Source organism: Octopus sinensis, linkage group LG1, assembly GCF_006345805.1.
Source record: "Octopus sinensis linkage group LG1, ASM634580v1, whole genome shotgun sequence".
Classification (NCBI taxonomy): domain Eukaryota; kingdom Metazoa; phylum Mollusca; class Cephalopoda; order Octopoda; family Octopodidae; genus Octopus; species Octopus sinensis.
The window spans coordinates 107,395,363-107,416,764 of record NC_042997.1 but is presented as its reverse complement, the minus strand read 5'-3'; the positions used below and the strand labels follow the sequence as shown (position 1 = coordinate 107,416,764).

Below are 21,402 nucleotides of genomic sequence, written 5' to 3'. Positions count from 1 at the left end.
TTAGCTGCAATATTTTAAGTAAAAAGTTTCTTTTACTTTACTTTACTAGATGTAATAGTTGGTCCTATACTTTTTCAGGTTTATAATCTTAAGAATATTACTTTCCATGCTCACATTTTTCCAGGCATTGCTATTACAAGATAATTAATAATGTGTCAATTATTAATTTAAGATTAGAACTTATAAAATACTGAAAGATAATATTTCAATTTTTTTCATGTTTAATTTAAATATATGATGTTGCCAGTGTCGCTGGACTGGCTCCTGTGCAGGTGGCACCTAAAAAGCACCATTTGAGCGTGGCCGTTGCCAGTACCGCCTGGGTGGCAAGTAAAAGCACCCACTACACTCTCGGAGTGGCTGGCGTTAGGAAGGGCATCCAGCTGTAGAAACTCTGCCAGATCAGATTGGAGACTGGTGCAGCCTTCTAGTTCGCCAGACCTCAGTCAAATCGTCCAACCCATGCTAGTATGAAAAACAGACATTAGATGATGATGATGTTGTGATTGAATTATTTGATGTTACCCATCCACACCAAATTAATGGCAAGGAATTTTACCATCTTGTTGGTTGCACCATGGCTCACCAAAACTTAAAAACAACAAGACCCCAAAACCATCATCAGATACCAGGCTCACCTTAAGTAACCTAGATTTTGAGTTGGTGATAACAGCACTGACTGGTGCTAATCTAGATCTATCAATAATTATTCAATACAACAGTAATTATAAAAGCATATCAGATATACACAAGTTAAAATTACCTACATCCCATTAATATAAATTTCATTTATGAAAAATCCCTTTTAATTAATTTTGAAATTTAAAAAATAAATTTAGGATATAAGCACTTTTAACCAATGTCTTTTCTGGACAGCCTTATTACATGCCTTCAGGAATGCTCATAGAGACACGACCAAAAATTATTGTATTCCTGCCCCAATAAATTTAGCTGCACATATCTGATCAGATAACATATTAATGAACTAGCCTGATTAAATAATTAACTAAAAAGGAAAAGCAAAAAAAGTTTAAAGAGAAAATTAATAATAAAAGTTAAACTTACTCTAATTCAACAGCATATCAAAAATAACTTCATTAAATACTTAATTAAAAAAAATAAGATATACAAAAGGTAAAGTTGACCTTGGTGGAATTTGAACTCAGAATGAAAAGGCAGACGAAATACCACCAAGCTTTTTGCCCGGCTCACTAATGTTTCTGCCAACTCGTCATGTTAGAATGTAAACATTCATTTTAGAAATATATTCTTATAACATTATTGCTTGGAGCATTACTGACTTGTTTCCTCACTTACCGACTTGAAATTCCATGACATTTCACCTCAACTTATTTTCTACTAATTTTTGTTCAAAGAAGCTAATAATTCTGAATTCCTCATACATTTTTCTATCATTTAAGCCTAAGAAAAGTATACTTTTATTTTAAAATAAAAAAAATTTATGCTAATTGAAGGATACCTGCCTTACTGCCCAGCTTTAGACCCCACATATTTTGATGTAACTTTTTTTTTCTACTGAACTAAATCTCAAACTATTTATGCCAAAGTGTAGCTGAGGAAATGTCCTCTTTAAGACTATTAACAGTTTGCAATTTAGTTGAGAACTGAATTAGTGGTGAAGCTTGCTGCAATTGACGAAATGGTGGACTTAAGAATATATTCAACCCCTACCATGGTTGAATGATATCCTCTACATTTGCCTTCACCCTCATTTATTCCTCCATTATCATTATTAGCCATGTCTTCCTGTTCCACCTTCATGTCCATTACTCCTGTCAACCAGCCACTTTAATTTGTGCAGGATGCTCAAAGTGGATGGAGCTTGTGAAAGAGGGAAACCATGGAAGACTGATCCCTGGGAGGCTGAGCCTCACAGAGATAAGAGATTAGGATCACTGGGAGCATCCAATGCCAGAGAAAAATCACCCATCAAAAGAAATAAAAATGGTGGCAGGTTTAATACCTCAACATTACAATTCAGAAATGTAGACCAAAATACAACCTATTTATATTGTCGAAGCCACTTTCTGTAACCAACAGCCAGACAAGGTTTGATCTGTGAATCAATGCAGTTCTCCAACCGCAACCAAGTTTTCTGACTTTGCCGAATCTTACAAGGCAGGCTATACGGAGTCCTTCAATTACAGCCATACCACACACACACACTCATAAACTCCTCACCTCCCTTCATACATTCACCAAGCATGGAAACCTATTTAGTCATTAAAACCCTACCGGCCAAAATGTTTCTATAGATTGGCAGGCAACACTAAAAGCGATGGGGGGGGGGGATAATAACTGCTGAAGTGTAACTTACCATGCTGTCTGTATCCAGACACAATAGTCTGTAATGTAGAGATCGTTAAGAATGTGGTTCAAATTATATTCCTGCATTAGTTCTTTCACTTCCAGCAAACATTTTAGAATATGTAGTCGGCCTAAAGAGTAAAATAACTTTAGTTAGGGTTGTGCAATAGAAACATACGAAGTGCAACAAGGCGAGGAGGTCACAAAATGCAGTGAATCTTCTTAATGCTGGGGGTAGCTTGTAAAGCTAATATTGTCAATATTGATTGACCCGTGGAAATATTGGTTGAGGGAGGGGCATTGCAAACACCTAACAAAGTAACCCTTGTTTTGTCTCCTATTACATATAGCTTCATGTGTCGGCCATCTAGACTGTGGCTGCTTTGAATATATACAGGAAAGGAATCTACACTATTTTCAGAAAGTTGGATCAGACATGACAGTTACAATTGAGCTCTTCTCCCACACAACTAGGAATGAAGATCTCTTCTCTTGATCAAACAGGATCGACAAATCCAAACTTGTATTTTACAATAATGCTATTTGCCAGCATGGAAGGTGGACGATAAATGATGCTGGTGATGATGATGATGAATTGGTGACTCTCAGCTGTTGCATATTGAACTCCTGCAAATAACTCTTCACAAATGTGAAGTTGCAGAGTGAAAGAGTCTTTAAGGCCTTGCAGATATTGGTGACATATTGTCACCAAGTTGCAAAGCAGTAACATACTTTTATTAGTGGACTGTCGTTTAGTGGTTCATTCAGAAATAGTTTATGAGAAAGCTCAACTTATTCCAGCTGACATTAGTAAGGACTCTAAGAAAATGTTCAAAAGTCTTAACCAGAAGTGCAGGCATGGCTGTGTGGTAAGAAGTTTATTTCCCAACCACATGGTTCTGGGTTCACTGCCACTGTGTGGAACCATAAGCAAGTGTCTTCTATAGCATTGGACAATTTCACCAGAGCTAGCAAGCTGTGGGGCTGCACCAGGCTCCAGTCTGATTTGGTATAGCTTCTACAGCTGCATGCCCTTCCTAACATGCCAACCACTTTACAGAATGTGTTGGGTGCTTTTACATGGCACCACACAGGCACTTTTATGTAGCACCAGCACTGGTTACCAAACAGCCATGCTTTCACTTAGATATTAACATTTTGGTGGTGGTGGTAGTAGTAGATGGCGATGATGATGGACTTACCAGAATTAAAAAGGAATTGAACATCAGAAAGAACAGCCATGGATAATTGCCAGTTTCGATAGAGTGGATAAGACAAACTGCGTCGGAAAGAGGCAATTATAACGTCTTTTAAACTGATGTATGTCTGCAAGTATTGTGGTGGATAGAAAACAAAGAACTATATTTACAAAGAGCAAGAAATACTGGTCAGAAATCAGATTCAAGAACAGTGTCAACATTTACCATTATTAATTCCTCTGTTTAGAGGTTTCTAGAAGTTTATAGAGTTACAAACTATTTTCAACAACAATATCTGAATGGTATTTATTTCAGACTGATACTGATAGCTTACGCTATTACAAATGTAGTCTTTACACACACTCGGTCATATTTAAGTGGTTAAACCTATCTTCCTCTAGCGACCATAAAACAGGTACCAATAACATCAGAGAATAGATCCTAAACACCCCACAACAATAGCACGCACATTTAGGACGTGTGAACTGTGAGAAAAATGAGCAAAACAACAGCAGTAGTTGCCTCTAAAAAATTTTAAATATTTTAGATTTAAAGAAGTTTCTGATGCTTGAAGCAGAGCTACATTTTTTAGGTGCATTAAATAGGCAGCATTATGTTTTAATGTGCATTACATCAACATCCTGTCAGTGCATAAGATGTAGAAATAATCTACCTCGAGTCAAAAACTCAAAACTTCTGCAAATAACTTTGAAAAGCAGACATAATAAAGGAAACATCAACTTACTTCAAAACAACTTAATGTAGAACTCAACTTTGCTACAGTCCAACCAGATTCTACCTGAAAGAAAGTTAACATTATTATTGTTGTTGTTGTGTGTGTGTCCCATTTATACACAGCAAAATGAAAAAGAAATGGTGGGGTAAGTACAGAATGTGAGTAAACAATATTTGAGGTGTGTTAAATGTCACCGAGAAAACATTCCTGAAATGTCATGAGTTTTCAGATGTAACAAAAGTTTGCACTCTTCTGACAATATTCTACATTTTCTGATGTATAGCAAAAATCACCTCTGAAGTATCGCCCACAACTTTAGTAAAAGAATGTCTTCTGAGATGTTAAGATGTCACGGGACACAGCACAGCTGTTGATGCTTGTTGCTGCTATTGTTGTCAGCATATTGATAATCGACCATGACTGCCTCTACAATGTCTTCAGACAGTGTATCCATTCTTTAAGATGGGAGAGTATGTTGGCAGCTATATCAAGCAGGTTGAACGACCTCTTACAGCAGGCCACAGTAACCTTTTTCAAGAAGTGAACCACATGAGGCCTGGCTCATCATCAAGTGAGCCACACTACAAAAAGCGTTCATGATAATTATTTTGTTAGGTGTGCCAATCAGAAAGCTCCACAGCTTGCTCCCAACTGATTTACAGACTCCATTATTGGCTCGACACAGGAGATAACTGTGGGAAGTGACTACATTACTATTAGGGGTAAGAAACCCATTTAAGGACTGCCACAATCACCAGTCTGATAAACAGCAGGCACAGCTGTGGTTAAGGCTTCTCAACCATCTTGCCTTGGGTTCAGTGTCTCATATTTTAACTCCAGGCCAGCCACAGCATTATGAGTGGACTGATAGACAAAAACTGAAAGAAGCTTGAGTGAGACGGACAGAGAGACAGCTTGTCAGGTAGATCAATGCAGATATCACATGATGGTCGTAAATGAGTATCGGTGTCATTTAACTAAAGTTATTTGCTTCCAGTCTTCCAGGAAAAATATGCTAAGCTATGAAGAAATATTACCTTGCTTGGAAACAAGTAATGGTTGGTAACAGGGAAGGCATCCAGCTGCAGAAAGTCTGCCTCTACAAATTCTCCCTGAGCTATGCAAGCATAGAAAATCATCATCATCGTTTAACATCCGCTTTCCATGCTAGCATGGGTTGGACGATTTGACTGAGGTCTGGCAAACTAGACGGCTGCACCAGGTTCTAATCTTGATTTGGCAGAGTTTCTACAGCTGGATGCCCTTCCTAATGCCAACCACTCCAAGAGTGTAGTGGGTGCATTTTTATGTGCCACCGGCATGGGAGCCAGTCAGGTGGTACTGGGGGCCAGTCAGGTGGTACCTCGCTCGAATCTTTTTACACATGCCACCAGCACAGGTGCCAGTAAGGTAACGTTGGTAACGATCACGCTCGAATGGTGCCCTTTTGCGTGCCACTGGCACGGAAGTCATTTGGCTGCTCTGGCAACGATCACGCTTGGATGGTGCTTTTGGCACCCTACTAGCACGGGCACAAGTGCCAGTAAGGTGATGCTGGAGTAGATATGTTGTGTATAAATGAAATGAGGGATGGGAGCATCAGCCAGATTCCTCACAGATGAGGAATACAGGAGTAGGAACTTCTGGATGAAGAATAACACTTGAGATGAATGAAGCAGACATGGTTGGTAGAGAAATATATATATAGAGAGAGAGATCGATTAAGAGTGGTAATCAAAGTGTGTGACAGGGTAATTAAATTTAGAGTAGTCATAGACAACAATGATCTCTGCTAAGGCACCACAGGATGGCAGGACAGATAAGATATTGCCTCTGTGAGTTGTTTTTACAAACTATGATGATAAGAAAAATGACAGCAATCTCGTTTATCACAAATAGGAAATTGAGTGCAATATGGACATCATGATGGCCACTGGTTTGTATAGAGGTTACAGATATGGTACAAAGAATGGGGAGTCCCAGACTCTTCTGAGATGCAAATGCCCAAGCCAATCGTAACACTAACATCAGCAAACCATCCGACAACATGGTAAATACACAAGCCACAATTGGCTGCAAATACTGTGTTCTTTCCTGATGAAAAATATGGCACTCAATGCCGATCAGTGATGTCAGGACAAGAGCTAAATGGACTGAAAGACATAAGACAATCTGGAGAAAGAAGAGATGGAAGATGAAAGATTCCTTAAAGAGGCACAAAAACATGTGATGTGACACATCTGATAAGAAAAAGGAGAAAGAGGGAAATTAAGAATACATCATCATCATCGTTTAACGTCCGTTTTCCGTGCTAGCACGGGTTGGACGGTTCAACCAGGCTCATCTGATCTGGCAGTGTTTCTACAGCTGAATGCCCTTCCTAACGTCAACCACTCTGAATGTAGTGGGTGCTTTTTACATGCCACCGGCACAGGTGCCAGGGGAGGCTGGCAGCGTCCACGATCAGTTGGTGCTTTTTACGTGCCACTGGCACGCTGCAAACCACATAGCAGATCTTTAGATGGAAAAGGGATTCAGACAGAAAGTGGGAATAGTGGTGGAACTGTAGAGAGAGAGCTAAAAGACAGATCTCAAAGGAATGGAACTGTAGAGAGAGCTAAAAGACATGCTTCAAAAGAATGGGGGAAAAAAAGAGAGAAGTGGAGTGTATCAACATAAATAAAGATGATGAGCTTTGGCAACATTCACAAATCACTTCCCTTCATGGACGTTTGCAAAAAGAGGTATGAAGATGTTAACGAGTGGTTACTCAACAAGCAGAATACAAACAAGAGAGTCTGCTCCGACACAGGGACCAGCGGCTGTTGAAATTGACAGCCATACAGTTGAAGGTGCAATTAAATATATGACGGCAGAGAGTGATCAACGAAACACAGGAAAAGTTACTTTGTATGGTGGCTGTGTATGAAGTGTGATGTTGTATGGTGGCAAAAGATGGACACCGATTGTAGAGAATGTGTAGAAGCTTGGAAGAAAGGAGGCAAACATGCCCTGCTGGATGTGTAATATAAGTGTACATGAGCAACAGAGCATGAATGAGCCAAAAGGAATGAGATATGGTGTCGAAAAAGAAAAGACTGTATGGCAGATGACAGGTAAAGAAGAGCCAAGCCATCTAAGAGGAAAGAACCTGTGGAAGATGAAGAAGAAATGGTGGAAGTAGATTTCAAGAATTTGAACCTTGCAAAGAAATTGAAAATGGACAGCAACAAGTGGCTGAGATGCTGGGCTGGAAAAAGATGCTGTCCAAATCATACAAGCCTGGAAAATAGACATTTGGATAAGTGCTTGAATAATAGATCACATCTCAGAGGGTTACACTTTTAGGGTTACACAATAATAACAAATGAATTGTAGTGAACAGAAACGGTTTAGTAACAGATTAATCTAACCTCAATATAACAACAGAAAGTTTACTAAACAACGTTTAGTCATTATCTAGGAGTCATTGCAGCTTCAAGCCCATCTCTTTTGGTTTATTTTCAAGCCTTGTATGAAAGGAGGAAAATTTATAGTTTTCAGACAGAAATGGTTGCAAAAGATAATCTGATTAACAATTGAGTATAAACAACCATATATTGGACATTTCTCACAAACATTAATCAAAATATGTTGAACACTTACAGTTTTCTCTCCTTCTGTTGTGCGAACATCGTATGAATATGCAAAAAGAATGTCTACAAGACCTAAGTAAACAGACATGACATCTTTTGGATTATCTAAAAGATCTGAACTTTGATAAGGAATAACAATAATCACAAAATAAACAGAAAACAAAATTAAGAGTTTTTTTTTGTTACAGAAATTTGTGTTTTTATAATTCACTAAGTTGATAAGAGACAAACCTGTCCCTGAATGAAATACCAGTAATTCCCAAAGGATGCGGGACCTATTTCTGGAAAGGCAAGTGAGAGATGACAATTGTGAATAATAAAAGTTTTCTGACTAGAAATGCCAGCAACAGACTTGAACTTATGACCTCTGAATTAGCAGCAGTCCACTCAGTCATCTTGAAAATTACCTTTTGTTAAACACTGAAACAATTGAAACAAAATTCAATATTAGAAATTGAGTAAACAATCATCATCATCATCTTCATCGTTTAACGTCCGCTTTCCATGCTGGCATGGGTTGGACGGTTTGACTGAGGACTGGTGAGCCAGAGGCTGCACCAGGCTCAACCTGGTCTGGCAAAGTTTCTACAGCTGGATGCCCTTCCTAACGCCAACCACTCTGAGAGTGTAGTGGGTGCTTTTTACATGCCACCGGAACAAGGGCCAGTCAGGTGGTTCTGACAACGACCACACTCACACTCAAAAGGTGTTTTTACATGTTACCTGCACAGGAGCCAGTCTGGCAGCACTGGCAATGACCATGCTTGAATGTTGCTTTTCATGTGCCACCAGCACATGTGCCGGTAAGGCAAAAATCATGCTCAAATGGTGCTTTTTACATGCCACCAGCACAGGAACCAATCCATGGCCCTGGCAATGATCATGCTCAGATGTGCTTTCAATATCCCACTGGCACAATTGCCAATCAGGCAGTACTGTCATCAGCCACATCAGCAATTTTGATTTTGATTCCACTTACCTCAATAGGTCTTCACAAGCAAGGTTTATTGCCCAATGAATGAAGGGTATTCATAAATGGGCTGGTTACACCCACTGGCATAGGCCATGGGCTATGGTCTCACTTGGCTTGTCAGGTCTTCTCAAGTACAGCATATCTCCAAAGGTTCCGGTCACTAGTCATTGCCTGAGTAAGGCCCAATGTTCAAAGGTCATGCTTCACCAACTCATCCCAGGTTTTCCTGGGTCTACCCCTTCCACAAGTTCCCTCAACTGCTAGGGTGTGAAACTTTTTCATACAGCTATCCTCATTCATCGCAAGACATCACTATACCAGTGCAGTTGTCTCTCTTGCACACCTCATCTGATGCTTCTTAAATCCAACTTTTCTCTCAGGGCGCTTACACTCTGTGGTGTATGCACACTGACATTACACATCCAGCAGAGCATACTCGCTCCATTCCTTGCAAGCTTATGCATGTTCTCAGTAGTCACAGCCCATCTTTCACTGCCATGTAGCATGGCTGTTTGTACACATGCGTCATGCAGTCTACCTTTTACTCTGAGCAAGAGGCCCCTTGTCACCTGTAGGGGTAGAAGCTTTCTGAACTTTGCCCAGGCTATTCTTATTCTAGCAGCTACACTTTCAGAGCATCCACTCCTGCTACTGACTTGGTCACCTAGGTAACGGAAGCTATCAACTACTTCTAGTTTTCCTCCCTGGAATGTGACAGAAGCATTTGCCACATACAAAACTATCTTCCCAGTTAGCCTTCCTCTGATATTGCTGCATCTCTTATGTGTCCATAGCTTACACTGGGTACATTTATAGAGTTTCTACCTACACCTTTTCTACAGATCAAGCAGGGCCATCTACCTGAAGGGATTTGTGGGTTGTCTGCCTTCCTACTTACTAATACTTTAGTTTTTGTTACATTGACTCCAAGGCCCTTCAATTCTAGACCTTACTTCCACACCTGAAACTTTTCCTATAGTTCTGGTAGTGACTCAGCAATTAGAGCAAGGTCATCAGCATAGAGGAGCTCCCAGGGGCAGCTTGTCTTAATTCCTCTGTTATTGCCTGGAGGACTATGATGAATAAGAGACATCATAGTCCTCAACTACATTAATTAAACCCTTTATTGTTAATTCACAGAATAGATCAATAGTGTAACTTTTGACATTGCTAAAAGCTCATTGCCACAATCAACAGTTTAGATCTGATAAGAATATCAACAACAGAGGCAAAGCACCAAACTTCATGTAGAGAATTAAAGCAACAGATCCGGAGTCAACCGAAGTTTGTTCCTACCAAACATATTTATGGTATTCCTCAACATTTAATCCCAAATACTTTACTTCACCAAGAGGTCAAGAAATGGAAGCAACAGTAGGCAAGAATTCTAACCAGGAGGTCTTTTTCTCATCAATTGCTTTAAATCTAAAGCTTTCGAGATCAAAGAAACATATGTAGCAGGCTTCTTGCGATGTGCCATATCAATTTGATATGATACAGCCCACTACTAAACGTAGCGTGTAAATGTAACACTTCAAGGTTCTCACGTCAGAGTAACCAATGAACATCGAAGAATTAACTCCAAGAAGGAAGAAATGTTATTTACATATATTTATTCGTTTACCCGACAGGTTGTTATAGAGACAGTAGCAATTCTAGTGATAGTGATGACAAGGATGACACGCTGGTTAGCAGTAGCTCTGTAGAAAAAGGTTGTCTGTTAGTAGAGAGGGAAAGAGTAAGGTAGTCATGGTGCTGACAAGAAAGGATAAAGGCAGCATCGCCTTTCTTACGACCGAAAGCCTCTCTTTGCATGTTGAGCAAAGGGAAGTGCTGCTCTTGGTTAAGGCTGATGCAAAAGCGGGTGCTGCCCCTTGGTCTGGCTGATATCTAAGTGTTGTTCCTTGGTCATAGCTGACACATCAGAGGAAGAGATAGAAAATTCTGTTATATAGGCTGTGGTCAGTAATGTAGGTCAAACCTTAAACAAAGGATTGACCTTTCCTTGACCAATACAGGTCCTAGGGGGTGGAGTGTTTCCTCAATCATCTAGTGTGGAAGATTTCCCGCTCGTTTTGACAAGCAACAAGCCGGTGGATTTGGTTTCAAATCTTAGGCAGGGTCAAGCTAGACCCTTACACATACATTTTATCTTTATGATAAATAATTGATAGAATATTTTAACATGGCAAATGAACAAGAACAGTAAAAAATTGTAAACAACAACAGTAAAAATAAACGAAGGATACATTGTTTCTTGGGCAGCTGAGTCAAAATATATTTTTCCTGCTCAGTCAGATCTAGTAAAACCAAAAATTAGCATTATTATCAATTTGAAAAGAATAATATTTAGGACTTTATTTTAGACTTAATTAACACTTTTAAAATACAAATACATTCTCAACTGACTGAAATGATTTGCACAAATTTACTCACCTGAACTCTTTGGAAAGGGAACTAAGTTTCCATCTTTCTCACAACTCCAGGGACAAACATAAGAACAGAGCTTTTTAATTATATTTTCTTCGTCAATGAAATCTGCACTAAAATTTGGAAAAAGAATAAAAAAAAAGAGGAAAATAACAACAAACATTACAACACAAAATATTGTTTTTTTAATTTACATCTAATCTTGTTACGCAGGGAAAAAGTGGATTCTAAAACAATGATGATGATGCATGTGCATGTGTGTGTGTGTCACAACATTGTCACATCATGCAATAGTTATCAATGACTGTTAGTCATACAAGATGCCGGGTGAATGTATAACGATCTGGGTGTCATGCTTAATGGGAGAAGAAAGGCACCCAGAGTACATTGTTGATGAGGTGCAGTCTTGTTAAACACACGAGAACCTCCCTAGTCTGATTGCCACAAAAAATTAAATGCACCCAATGGCCTCGGTAAAGTGGCTAAGAAGAACATGCAACTGCAGAAAGCATGGAACTTAAAGTAAGAAAATATATGGATAAATCTTTACTTCATCTCTAGTCTAAGATGTTAAAGGCAAAGACTTGTGCAGACTGATTGTCACAGAATCAAAGAATGTGGCAACCAAACCATTTTTGACTTGTGAACATCATCGACAGTTTGACATTTCCTTCCCAAATCTTTGTTTTACTTTGCAAGTTTCAACTTGCTCAATGAGACAAACTTAATTATTTGGGCAGTTTGCAATCAAAGGAATGAAATGGCTGATTTCATTGTTGTTACTTGGCACCAAGCCTGCCATGATGACTATCATAAAAGGCATTCTAGCCATGACATTCCTGTCTTTGTTTCTTCGATTATAATCTGTCATGGATTCTGGAAGTTGTTTAGCGTAATTTATTAAAGACTTGACTGCTCTTTCTAGGAAGCCAGACATTCAGAAACTGGATCTTCATTCCAACTGCCTGTCATAAGAGAAACAAAGTTTGTAACTTTGAAACTATTTTTCCAAAGCATAAATGCAAGTGAGTGGAATGAAAATCTGATAAGCAAGAATCAAAACTATGTTACAAAGATCCAGTTTACGAAAGAGCTTAAAATGCCTCCTCCACCAAATACACTGTGTATTTCACATAACATTTGAACTCATCTCTTAGGAATATACCAGTATTCTCCTGAATGTTGCAACCACTACACTAAACGTGAGAGAAAAATGTTTAAATCTAACTTACATATAATAATCAGGATCAAATTGTTCTGCTTCGAGTTTACATCTCTTTTCTGTTCTTTCTTGAGGGGACATTTCATCGGGATGTCTTATGTCACAAGTCTCAGAAAATTCTTCCTGAAATAATTGAAAATATATTCTTTTACAAGACTGGGAAATTGCTTTTTTGTGATGTTTAGATAATTATTGAATTTTCCTGGTAAACCTTCTAAATAGATATTGTTTAAAAAAAACGTTCAGCTAAGAGGGAGAGAATAAAATAGCAACAACAGACGTCATCTGGGAAATTGCTTAAAAGTAACAATATTGTTCATATTAACGGAACAGGATACACAATATAAATTCTTCGTCCCACCAATATAGAATTGTATAAAGTGATAAACACATCAGATTTAAGTGAAGTGTTTTTATCTAACAAAATGCTCATTGAGCTAACTTGGTTTTAATGGTTTAAATCATAGTGTCTTGTGTTTTTTGTTGAAGTTGACATTAACTGGAATATTGATTTCTAACAGATACAATTTGAGAAGGGGAAATATAGTGACCCCGTTACATGATAGGTAGTCTTTACTGACCCTTGCAAGTTAAAGTTGACTGTGACAGGAGTCAACTCAGAACAGAATATAAATAGTGTGAGACATTTTTTTTATTATTATTCCACAACCAATGCTTTCGATATTGCTGATATGTTAATTGTAAACATTAAGGCCTAAAAGTTGAACAATGAAAGCATTATTAGGCATTTCAATCACATTTACTTGTGTCTCTATTATTTAAAACAAAATGTACTATATTTTATAAGAAAATTACTCAGACAGATTGACAGGTTTAGATACATGCTGGTGTAAATCCCTAACTGAAAGTACGTTCCAGTTCTAGTTTGGAAGATAGTTGAAGAGTGCAGACATAATCTCCATTATTTAAAAGAGAAATAATTATCGAATGAAAAAAACATGATAAAATGGAGTAAGAATCTCACAGCTAAGTTTTGAAACACTCCAGATCTTTTATTAGCAAATCCGTAACAATACTGCTGCAGAACTGTATCCTTAACAGCAGAGGGTGGCTCTTGTTCAAAGTACCAATCAAATTCTTCCTCTTCGTTTGCATCTTCACCGATTTTGTGTTCTTTTGTACTTGATGCGCTGGTTTCATCTGAACAAGGAAAACAGAAAAATATTTTATTGTAGACAAAATATGTAAAATGTAATTGTGAAATGAAATTAAAGAGCAAATCTATTAAACTCTCAACATATATTTGTAAACAAGTGAAGTGATAAAATATGGAACAAAATCAGACATAATTTAATATAGATACAACACTTATATTCATCTGAAAGTTGACTGGGAAATATATATATTGTGCACACACACACATTAAAGTTTGTTTTTATGTTCAGTTATTCTAAAAACAATTTTGCATTAATCTGATGGGTTACTCTATACTTTTGCAGAGTATAAATTTATTATTCTTAAAAAAGAATGTTGCTGGCAGTGAATTCAAAGTTTTGGACAGCTAAGCCATTATCTCTCTCTCTCTCTTTCTCTGCATGTATACATATATATATATACACATACACACACAGGCACAAGCTTAGCTGTGTAGTAAGAGGTTAGCTTCCCAACCGCATGGTCCTCGGTTTGGTCCTACTGCATGGCACCTTGGGCAAGTGTCTTCTACTATAACCACAGGCCAGATGCATGAAATCTGTCTTGAAAAATTCATCCAACCCATGCAAACATGGAAAAGTGGACATTGATCATCATTATCATTTAATGTCTGTTGTCCATGGCTGGCATGGGTTGGATAGTTTGACCAGGGCTGGCACGCTGGAAGGCTGCCCCAGACTCCAGTCTGATTTGGCATGGTTTTCTATGGGGGTGTAGGGGCATAGAGAAAGGCGACATGCTTTCAGGATCTCATTTAATTAGGTCATCTGGCTAACAGAAACTATCTACTACCCCTAAGTATCTCCCTGTGTATTTGAGGAAATTAATTTTCCTGTGTATTCTTAGTGTTTAATGGTCCTTGTGCATCTGCCACTCACAAAGACTTCTTTCTCTGTTAACCAACCTGTGATTTCATTGCACCACTTGTATGTCCACAGTTTAAACTTTCTACCTACACCTTTTTTTTACATATTGACCAGGGCCATTTTACTGAAGGGATTAATAGTTTGTTAGTTTTCCTGCTTACTAGGACTTTGACCATTACAAAGTTAACTCCAAAGTCCTTTGATTCCAGATTTTGTTTCAACACTGGAATTTCTTTTCTTATTCTGCTACAGATTCATCTATACGGACAAGGTTATAGAGGGGCTCCTACAGGCAATCTGTTGTAAACACCTCTGTTATGGCCTGGAGGACTATGAGATATATAAATAAGTAGCGAATGAGAACTGAGCCCTGGTGAACTTCTACCTGCACACACACACAACAGAATGACCACTTTTATGATGTTCTTCTGTGACAATGATCTCATCTTTGTGGCTGGGGATTTCAATGGGAATGTCAGACGGCAGCACAGTATTTTCCGTGGTGTATATGGGAAACATGGAATTAGTTCTTGAAACAAAGAGGGAACAGGGCTACTAGAATTCTGTGATGCAAATAACCTATTGATCTGCAAGACCAACTTCAGGAAGCCAACCAGCCACCCGATAACTTAACAGCCAGGTGACTCTGCCAGCCAGATCGATTTCATTCTCACAAAACAGTGGGATGCAGGGTTGCTCTCGAATACAAAGACCATCCCTGTGGAAGAATGTACCCCCCAGCATAGACGAGTCATTAGTGACTTTAGACTCCAGGCCAGAAGAATGCCAACAAGCAGACCAATCTGGAAAAGAAGGATTGGAAGATTAAGGATCCATCGTATGGTCAGAGATTTAGGGATATCCTAGTTGAGAAATTTGATGAGAAGGAGGAAGAGATACAGACAGAGTGGAGGTAGCGGGAAACTGTATCAAATAGCCAGGAGGGAAGCTAGGAGACAGGTATATATAGCCAAGAGTGAAGCAGAAAAGAAGTTCGCCTGTGTTTAGCAATGTAAGGACAAAAGAATTGAAGTATTTCAGATTGCAAGACAGTGTGTAAGAGAAAATTGTGATGTCATAGGAGAGAAATATGTCCACATAGATGATGGCACACTTGCATTTAATGACTCTGTAAAGAAAGAAGTTTGGAAAATGCCATTATAAAAGACTGCTGAACGTGGAGAATGAATGGAAGGAGGAGAGTCTGCTAAATGTTGACCCAATTGAGGGACCAGCTACCTGAATTGACAGTTCCATGGTAGATAAAGCAATTAAGAATATGAAGATAGGGAAGCCCCCAGTCCATCAGGAATCACCGCTGAGATGCTTAAAATATCTGGTGGTGTGGGTTATGGTCTGATCAACCAAACTAAGTAACATCGATATCAAATTTGAGGGAAATTCATTGAAATTGGTAAACTTTTGGCTGAAAATGAGTTGCAGAAAATTTGATTGGGAAATCCCATAAGGAATTGATTTATTGATATTTTTTTTTCCACTCATCGACTTTTTTTTTTCGTTTTTAGAGAACTTAAAGCATTCAAAAATCCCATGAGTCCTAAGTATGCTGGCATCAAGTTTGAACAAAATGCATCAAAATTGGTAAAAGTTATGGTTGAAAATGGGGTGTAGACAATTTTAGTGGGAAGTCCTATAAGGAATCGGATTATCGATTTTTTTTTATCCTGATTAAATAGAAAACCCCATAAGGAATCAGTTTATTGATTTTTCACCCCAAATAGGACTTAACTGAACACAACATTGCTGATTCAAAAACATCTATATTTATACTTTAAAGTTGGTTTTCACACCCAACCCAGTTCTGCAGAATCAGTGTCACGACAGGAGCGCATGGGTTGGGAGTTTGATCAGCAGAAGTGATCAGGTTGCATATGCCAGCCCTTTTGAAAACACCACCCCCATCATGTAACCCCACCCACTTTGCCCATGGGTTGGAAACCCTTCCAGCAAGGAAAATAGAATGCCTAAAAGGGCTCCCAATCCTCTGTGTCAGAAGTGGTTATGTTCAGATCACAACTAAGTCTTAATATATATATATATATACAGGCAACACACACACATGTACATACACCTATTGCATACATGTTTTTTGTACACCCTTGCCTCTGTCCCACCACCACCCCCTACCTGAGTAATACCATCAATTGAGGAAAATTTGGCACCCAGGTGTAAGTTTTGTAAGAGGAATAGAGAGGCCTACCTTCTCCCGCAGAGATGTGAGAGTCAGATCTCTCCTTTCGAATACATGAACTGTTTCGAAACATTGTTTACAAAATAATAGCTGATCGTTTGCGAAGGAGTGTGTTTACCGTCAACACTTACGATTTTTGCTCTGGTAACTTCTGCTCTCTCCCATGTTCATGCGCGACCAGCTATATGTCGCAATGAGTAGAGCAACAGATTCAGTTATTTGGAAATTAGTTGTGGAGAAACGGAGAATATTGTTTATACTGTGTATATAAATATATATATATATATATATATATATATATATATATATATGGGCAACACACACACACACATACATACACCTTTTGCATACATGTTTTTTGTATGCATATATGTTTGTGTGTGTGTAACTGAAGCCATTCACACATACATACATGCATAGCAACCCCTCTGTCTCTTTTTTGTCTGTCAATCACTCACTAAAAAGACGAAAGTTAAAAAATCTAAGAGCGATAGATAACAGTAACTCGTCACTAAAAGGGGACTTGACTCATGTTTGCAAATAATGGTGGATTTCTCCGACTTGTAAATTGTTAGAAGTTATGGTTCAAAATTATTTTTACCGCTATTCACTGGTGCATTGAGGGAAAATAATTTAACAAAAATACAGCTAGCGTCATGACAAATGTCTTCCTAAAATTTGAGCGACATGCGTGCTAATTTGTGGATATGCATAAATTACGTTCACATACACACACACACATCCTGCCTTTTATATATATATACAGATTATGAAAAACGACATATTTGGAAATAAATACAACTGAAGGGCAACAAGTACAAAAAGACCGAGAATCATGATGTGTGTCCCCAACCCCACCAAATTCTGTTAAGCAGAGAAATCTAACCTACTTAGAACTCAACACTAAGTTTAAACCTAAATAGCTGACATTACAAGCAGAAATATCTCTTGACAAGCCAAATATTCTGCCAAGTAACAGTCAAACTTATTAAGATTGGTCACCCAACCATGATTGCTTGAAACACTGACTTCTCTAAAACATTATTTTACTTACTGTTTAGAACTTCAATTAATGGAGACTTAGCTGAATATTTTCCTTTTGGTGTTAGTAGTTTTGTAAGCATTTCAAGACCCTCGAACATTTCACCGGCAACTTTCTTTGGAATTTGGAGTGAAAACTTTCCTGGTAAAAAAAAAAAGTTAGCAGAACTAAGTACAAACAAAAGAACTACAAGTCAAGGAATTTCATGAAATATCATTTGAGAAGAAAATACCATAAAAAAATGCATTAAGACTTTCAGATCCTTGCTTTCAAGTAAGCCATACCGAAAGGGAAGCAAAAGAGAAATATATATGTATATATACATACATATATATACATATACATATATATATTGGACTAAATTTTTACACACTAGGCCACTGGAAGTGAAAATTTCTGTTAATTTCCATTTCCTTTTGATATGATTAAATATTATAAGTTTTTGGATAATTTTCGGTTCTAAAAGTTGGCATTTTTTTATTGTCGGCGAAGGATTGCGTCTTACCAGAAATATATCATCAACAGTGCTTCTCCTTGGCACAAACCCAAACTGCATCTTGTCTTAACTAACTCTCCCCCTAATTAGTTGGGCTATGACTCTCTCTGTAACTTTCATCACTTGATCCAACAATTTGATACTTCTGTAATTACTTAAAAGGCATCACCTTTACCTTTGTAGCAGTTGACTATGGTGCTGCTACAACAGTCATTGGGTATGACTCCTTCATGTATCACCTGGTTGACTATAAAGGTGACTAGACTATAGCCTACATCATCAGATATTTTAAGCATCTCTACAGTGATTCCTGATGGGCCAGGGGCTCTCCATGTCTTCATACCCTTAATTGCTTTATCTACCAAGGTACTGTCAATTCGGATAGCTGGTCTCTCTGTTAGGTTGACATTTGGCAGGCTCTCTTTCTCACATTCATTCTCTTCATTTAGCAACCTTTCATAGTGGTGTTTCCAAGTCTCTCTCCTTGCAGCATCATTAAATGCAAGTGAGCCATCATCCATGCAGACACATTTCTCTCCTACGACATCACGATTCTTTCTCATACACTGTCTTGCAATACGAAACACTTCAAGTCTCTAGTCCTCACAATGCAGAATATTGGTAAATTTGCTCTTAGCTGCTTCCCCTCTGGCTAAATAAACCTGGCTAAATAAACCTGTCTCCTAGCTTCCCTTCTGGTGATCTGATACTGTTCCATGCTACCACCGTTCTTCTAGTCCTTCCATGCCTGTTTCTTTTCCCTAACGGCCCTGTCAACTACATTGTTCCACCACCACGTTACCTTAAGTTGAGAGGGGACTTTGCACCATCCACAGATCTGGTCAGTGGCCCTCAACAGGTTGTCCTCCACATTATGTGATGCTTTATCCTCCTCTTTTTTGTCAAAGGCTCCTCTGAATGGACAGAGATTTAGAGACATATTACTTAAAGTAATATGTCTCTAAATCTCTGTCCATTCAGAGGATCCTTAAGCTTCCAGGCCCTTCTTTTCCATGCTGGTCATCTAGGCAGCTATTTAACCCTGTTCCTAAAGTTACTGACTACTAACCTATGTTGTGGAGTGCATTCTTCACCTGGGAAGGTTTTGGCATTTATAAGTAGCCCTCTTTCTCATTTCCTGCTGAGAATGTAGTCAAACTGACTGGCGTTAGGAAGGGCATCCAGTCGTAGAAACATTGCCTGATTAGACTGGGCCTGGTGCAGCCTTCTGGCTTCCCAGACCCCAGTTGCACCGTCCAACCCATGCCAGCATGGAAAGCGAATGCTAAACGATGATGATGATAATATATATATATATATTCAACCGATGACGGTAAAGCTTATTTAAAGCAAAACCAGAAATCCTGGATCTTGAATTATTCAATAACTTTTGCTTGTCTATTTTGCCCCTCTGTCTGATCTCATGGTACGATATGAACATTTAACGTGGTTTTTATAGTCAGAGTTTCGACTGCTATTTCGGCATGGTGGTGTCTCTCAGACACCCTCATTTTTAATTGTAAAAATTATTACCTTTGTACGGTATTTTTCCCATGCTGGCCACTTGATAATATCGATATTATCCTCATTTATAAATATATATATATATATATGAGAAAAAGAAAACGGAGAAATTGATATATATTAATTTATTAGAACATATTCAATTCCAAACGATATCAAATCCATTGCACCTACAATTGTTTCCATGCCCAACCAATTCAATTGGAGAAATTAAATTAAATTAAATCTTCATATTGAATAAAGTTAATTAGAGTATTTCATCAAGGGAAGAATTTGATAGAAAAGAGCTACATTCCAATATGTTGTTTGACCCTAGTTTCACTCAGATATGTACCCTTCAGCAACCAATGCATTAAAAAAAAAGCCATTACTTGTGTATATGTATATGCAAATTTGTTAATGACAAAAGACCGAGACCCCTGGAGATATGCTGTGACTGCAAAGACCTGGCAAATAAAGTGAGTTCACAGCTGTAATCTACACCAATGTTGCATAACCAGCCCCAGCCCATTCAAAAGTACCTTGGATCATAGGGCGACCTGCTGTGTGCATCAAGTTCACCAACATTAAAATGAAAATCAAAAGCTGTGATACCCGTGCCGGAGGCACGTAAAAAGCACCATCCGAACGTGGCTGATGCCAGTGCCGCCTTGACTGGCTTCCATGCCAGTGGCATGTAAAAAGCACCAACCGATCGTGGCTGTTGCCAGCCTCCTCTGGCCCCTGTGCTGGTGGCATGTAAAAAGCACCCACTACACTCACGGAGTGGTTGGCATTAGGAAAGGCATCCAGCTGTAGAAACACAGCCAGATCAGACTGGAGCCTGGTGCAGCCTCCTGACTTCCCAAACCCTGGTCGAACCGTCCAACCCATGCTAGCAAGGAAAATGGACGTTAAATGATGATGATGATGATTTGTTTACGTGTGCATGTAATGTGTTGAAATTCAAAAGTATCCATTAGTTAGCTTAAACAATATTTTGATACGATTACTTTACCTAGAAATTAAAACAGTATTCTTAATTTATATTATTAGTTATTATGATAGATTGAAATGTCAGTAAAATATTTAATCACTTAAGACAGTTGTTATAATTCAGTCAGTTGTAATCTCTAGTAATTACAACTAAATAATAAATTATTATTATTATTATTATTTATTACTCATTATTTACTTTTTTGTTTTTAAATCATAGTTACGTATAAGTAATATTTTTTTATGTATTTGTGAATGCGTTTGTTAATGTGTTGAAAGTTACGAGACAATGACGAATCAAAGTTGAATTAGCAAAGCTGAATATTACATCATCAATATACTCTGTTTTACTTGTTTCAAATTTATTTATAATAGAATTACCCGTCGCTTTATAAAATGAATCACAGATTCTTATGATACATACTTCAATTAATGTCCCAGTAACCTTTATATAATACATTTACCTGTAAATAAAACCTATTTACAATTTATTTTATATTTTAATATTAATAAGATACATACTAAGGATTAGTTAATCTTTTTATCCTAAGATACCACCAAATTTATCTTCTTTCTTTTCTTTTATTC

The 21,402-nt window shown here is 38.1% G+C and overlaps 1 protein-coding gene and 1 long non-coding RNA gene across 4 annotated transcripts in view; one reads left to right on the top strand and one right to left on the bottom strand.

The window, feature by feature from the left end:
• Window positions 1–21,402, bottom strand: part of LOC115214693 (protein SHQ1 homolog) — a 55,159-nt gene that overhangs the window by 6,407 nt on the left and 27,350 nt on the right. For 2 of the 3 annotated variants that reach the window (XM_029783761.2, XM_036503517.1), the window contains exons 5-13: window positions 17,832–17,960; window positions 13,509–13,684; window positions 12,534–12,646; window positions 11,308–11,414; window positions 11,121–11,171; window positions 7,909–8,012; window positions 4,273–4,326; window positions 3,531–3,654; window positions 2,339–2,459 (exon numbers count right to left, since the gene is read on the bottom strand). In XM_029783761.2, the coding sequence (XP_029639621.1) occupies window positions 2,339–2,459; window positions 3,531–3,654; window positions 4,273–4,326; window positions 7,909–8,012; window positions 11,121–11,171; window positions 11,308–11,414; window positions 12,534–12,646; window positions 13,509–13,684; window positions 17,832–17,960 (979 nt within the window). The remainder of the gene's footprint in view (window positions 1–2,338; window positions 2,460–3,530; window positions 3,655–4,272; window positions 4,327–7,908; window positions 8,013–11,120; window positions 11,172–11,307; window positions 11,415–12,533; window positions 12,647–13,508; window positions 13,685–17,831; window positions 17,961–21,402) is intronic. The other variant, XM_036503520.1, reaches the window with a different exon arrangement.
• The window catches only part of LOC118763790, a 29,971-nt gene that overhangs the window by 2,042 nt on the left and 6,527 nt on the right, over window positions 1–21,402 (top strand). The window lies entirely within an intron of this gene.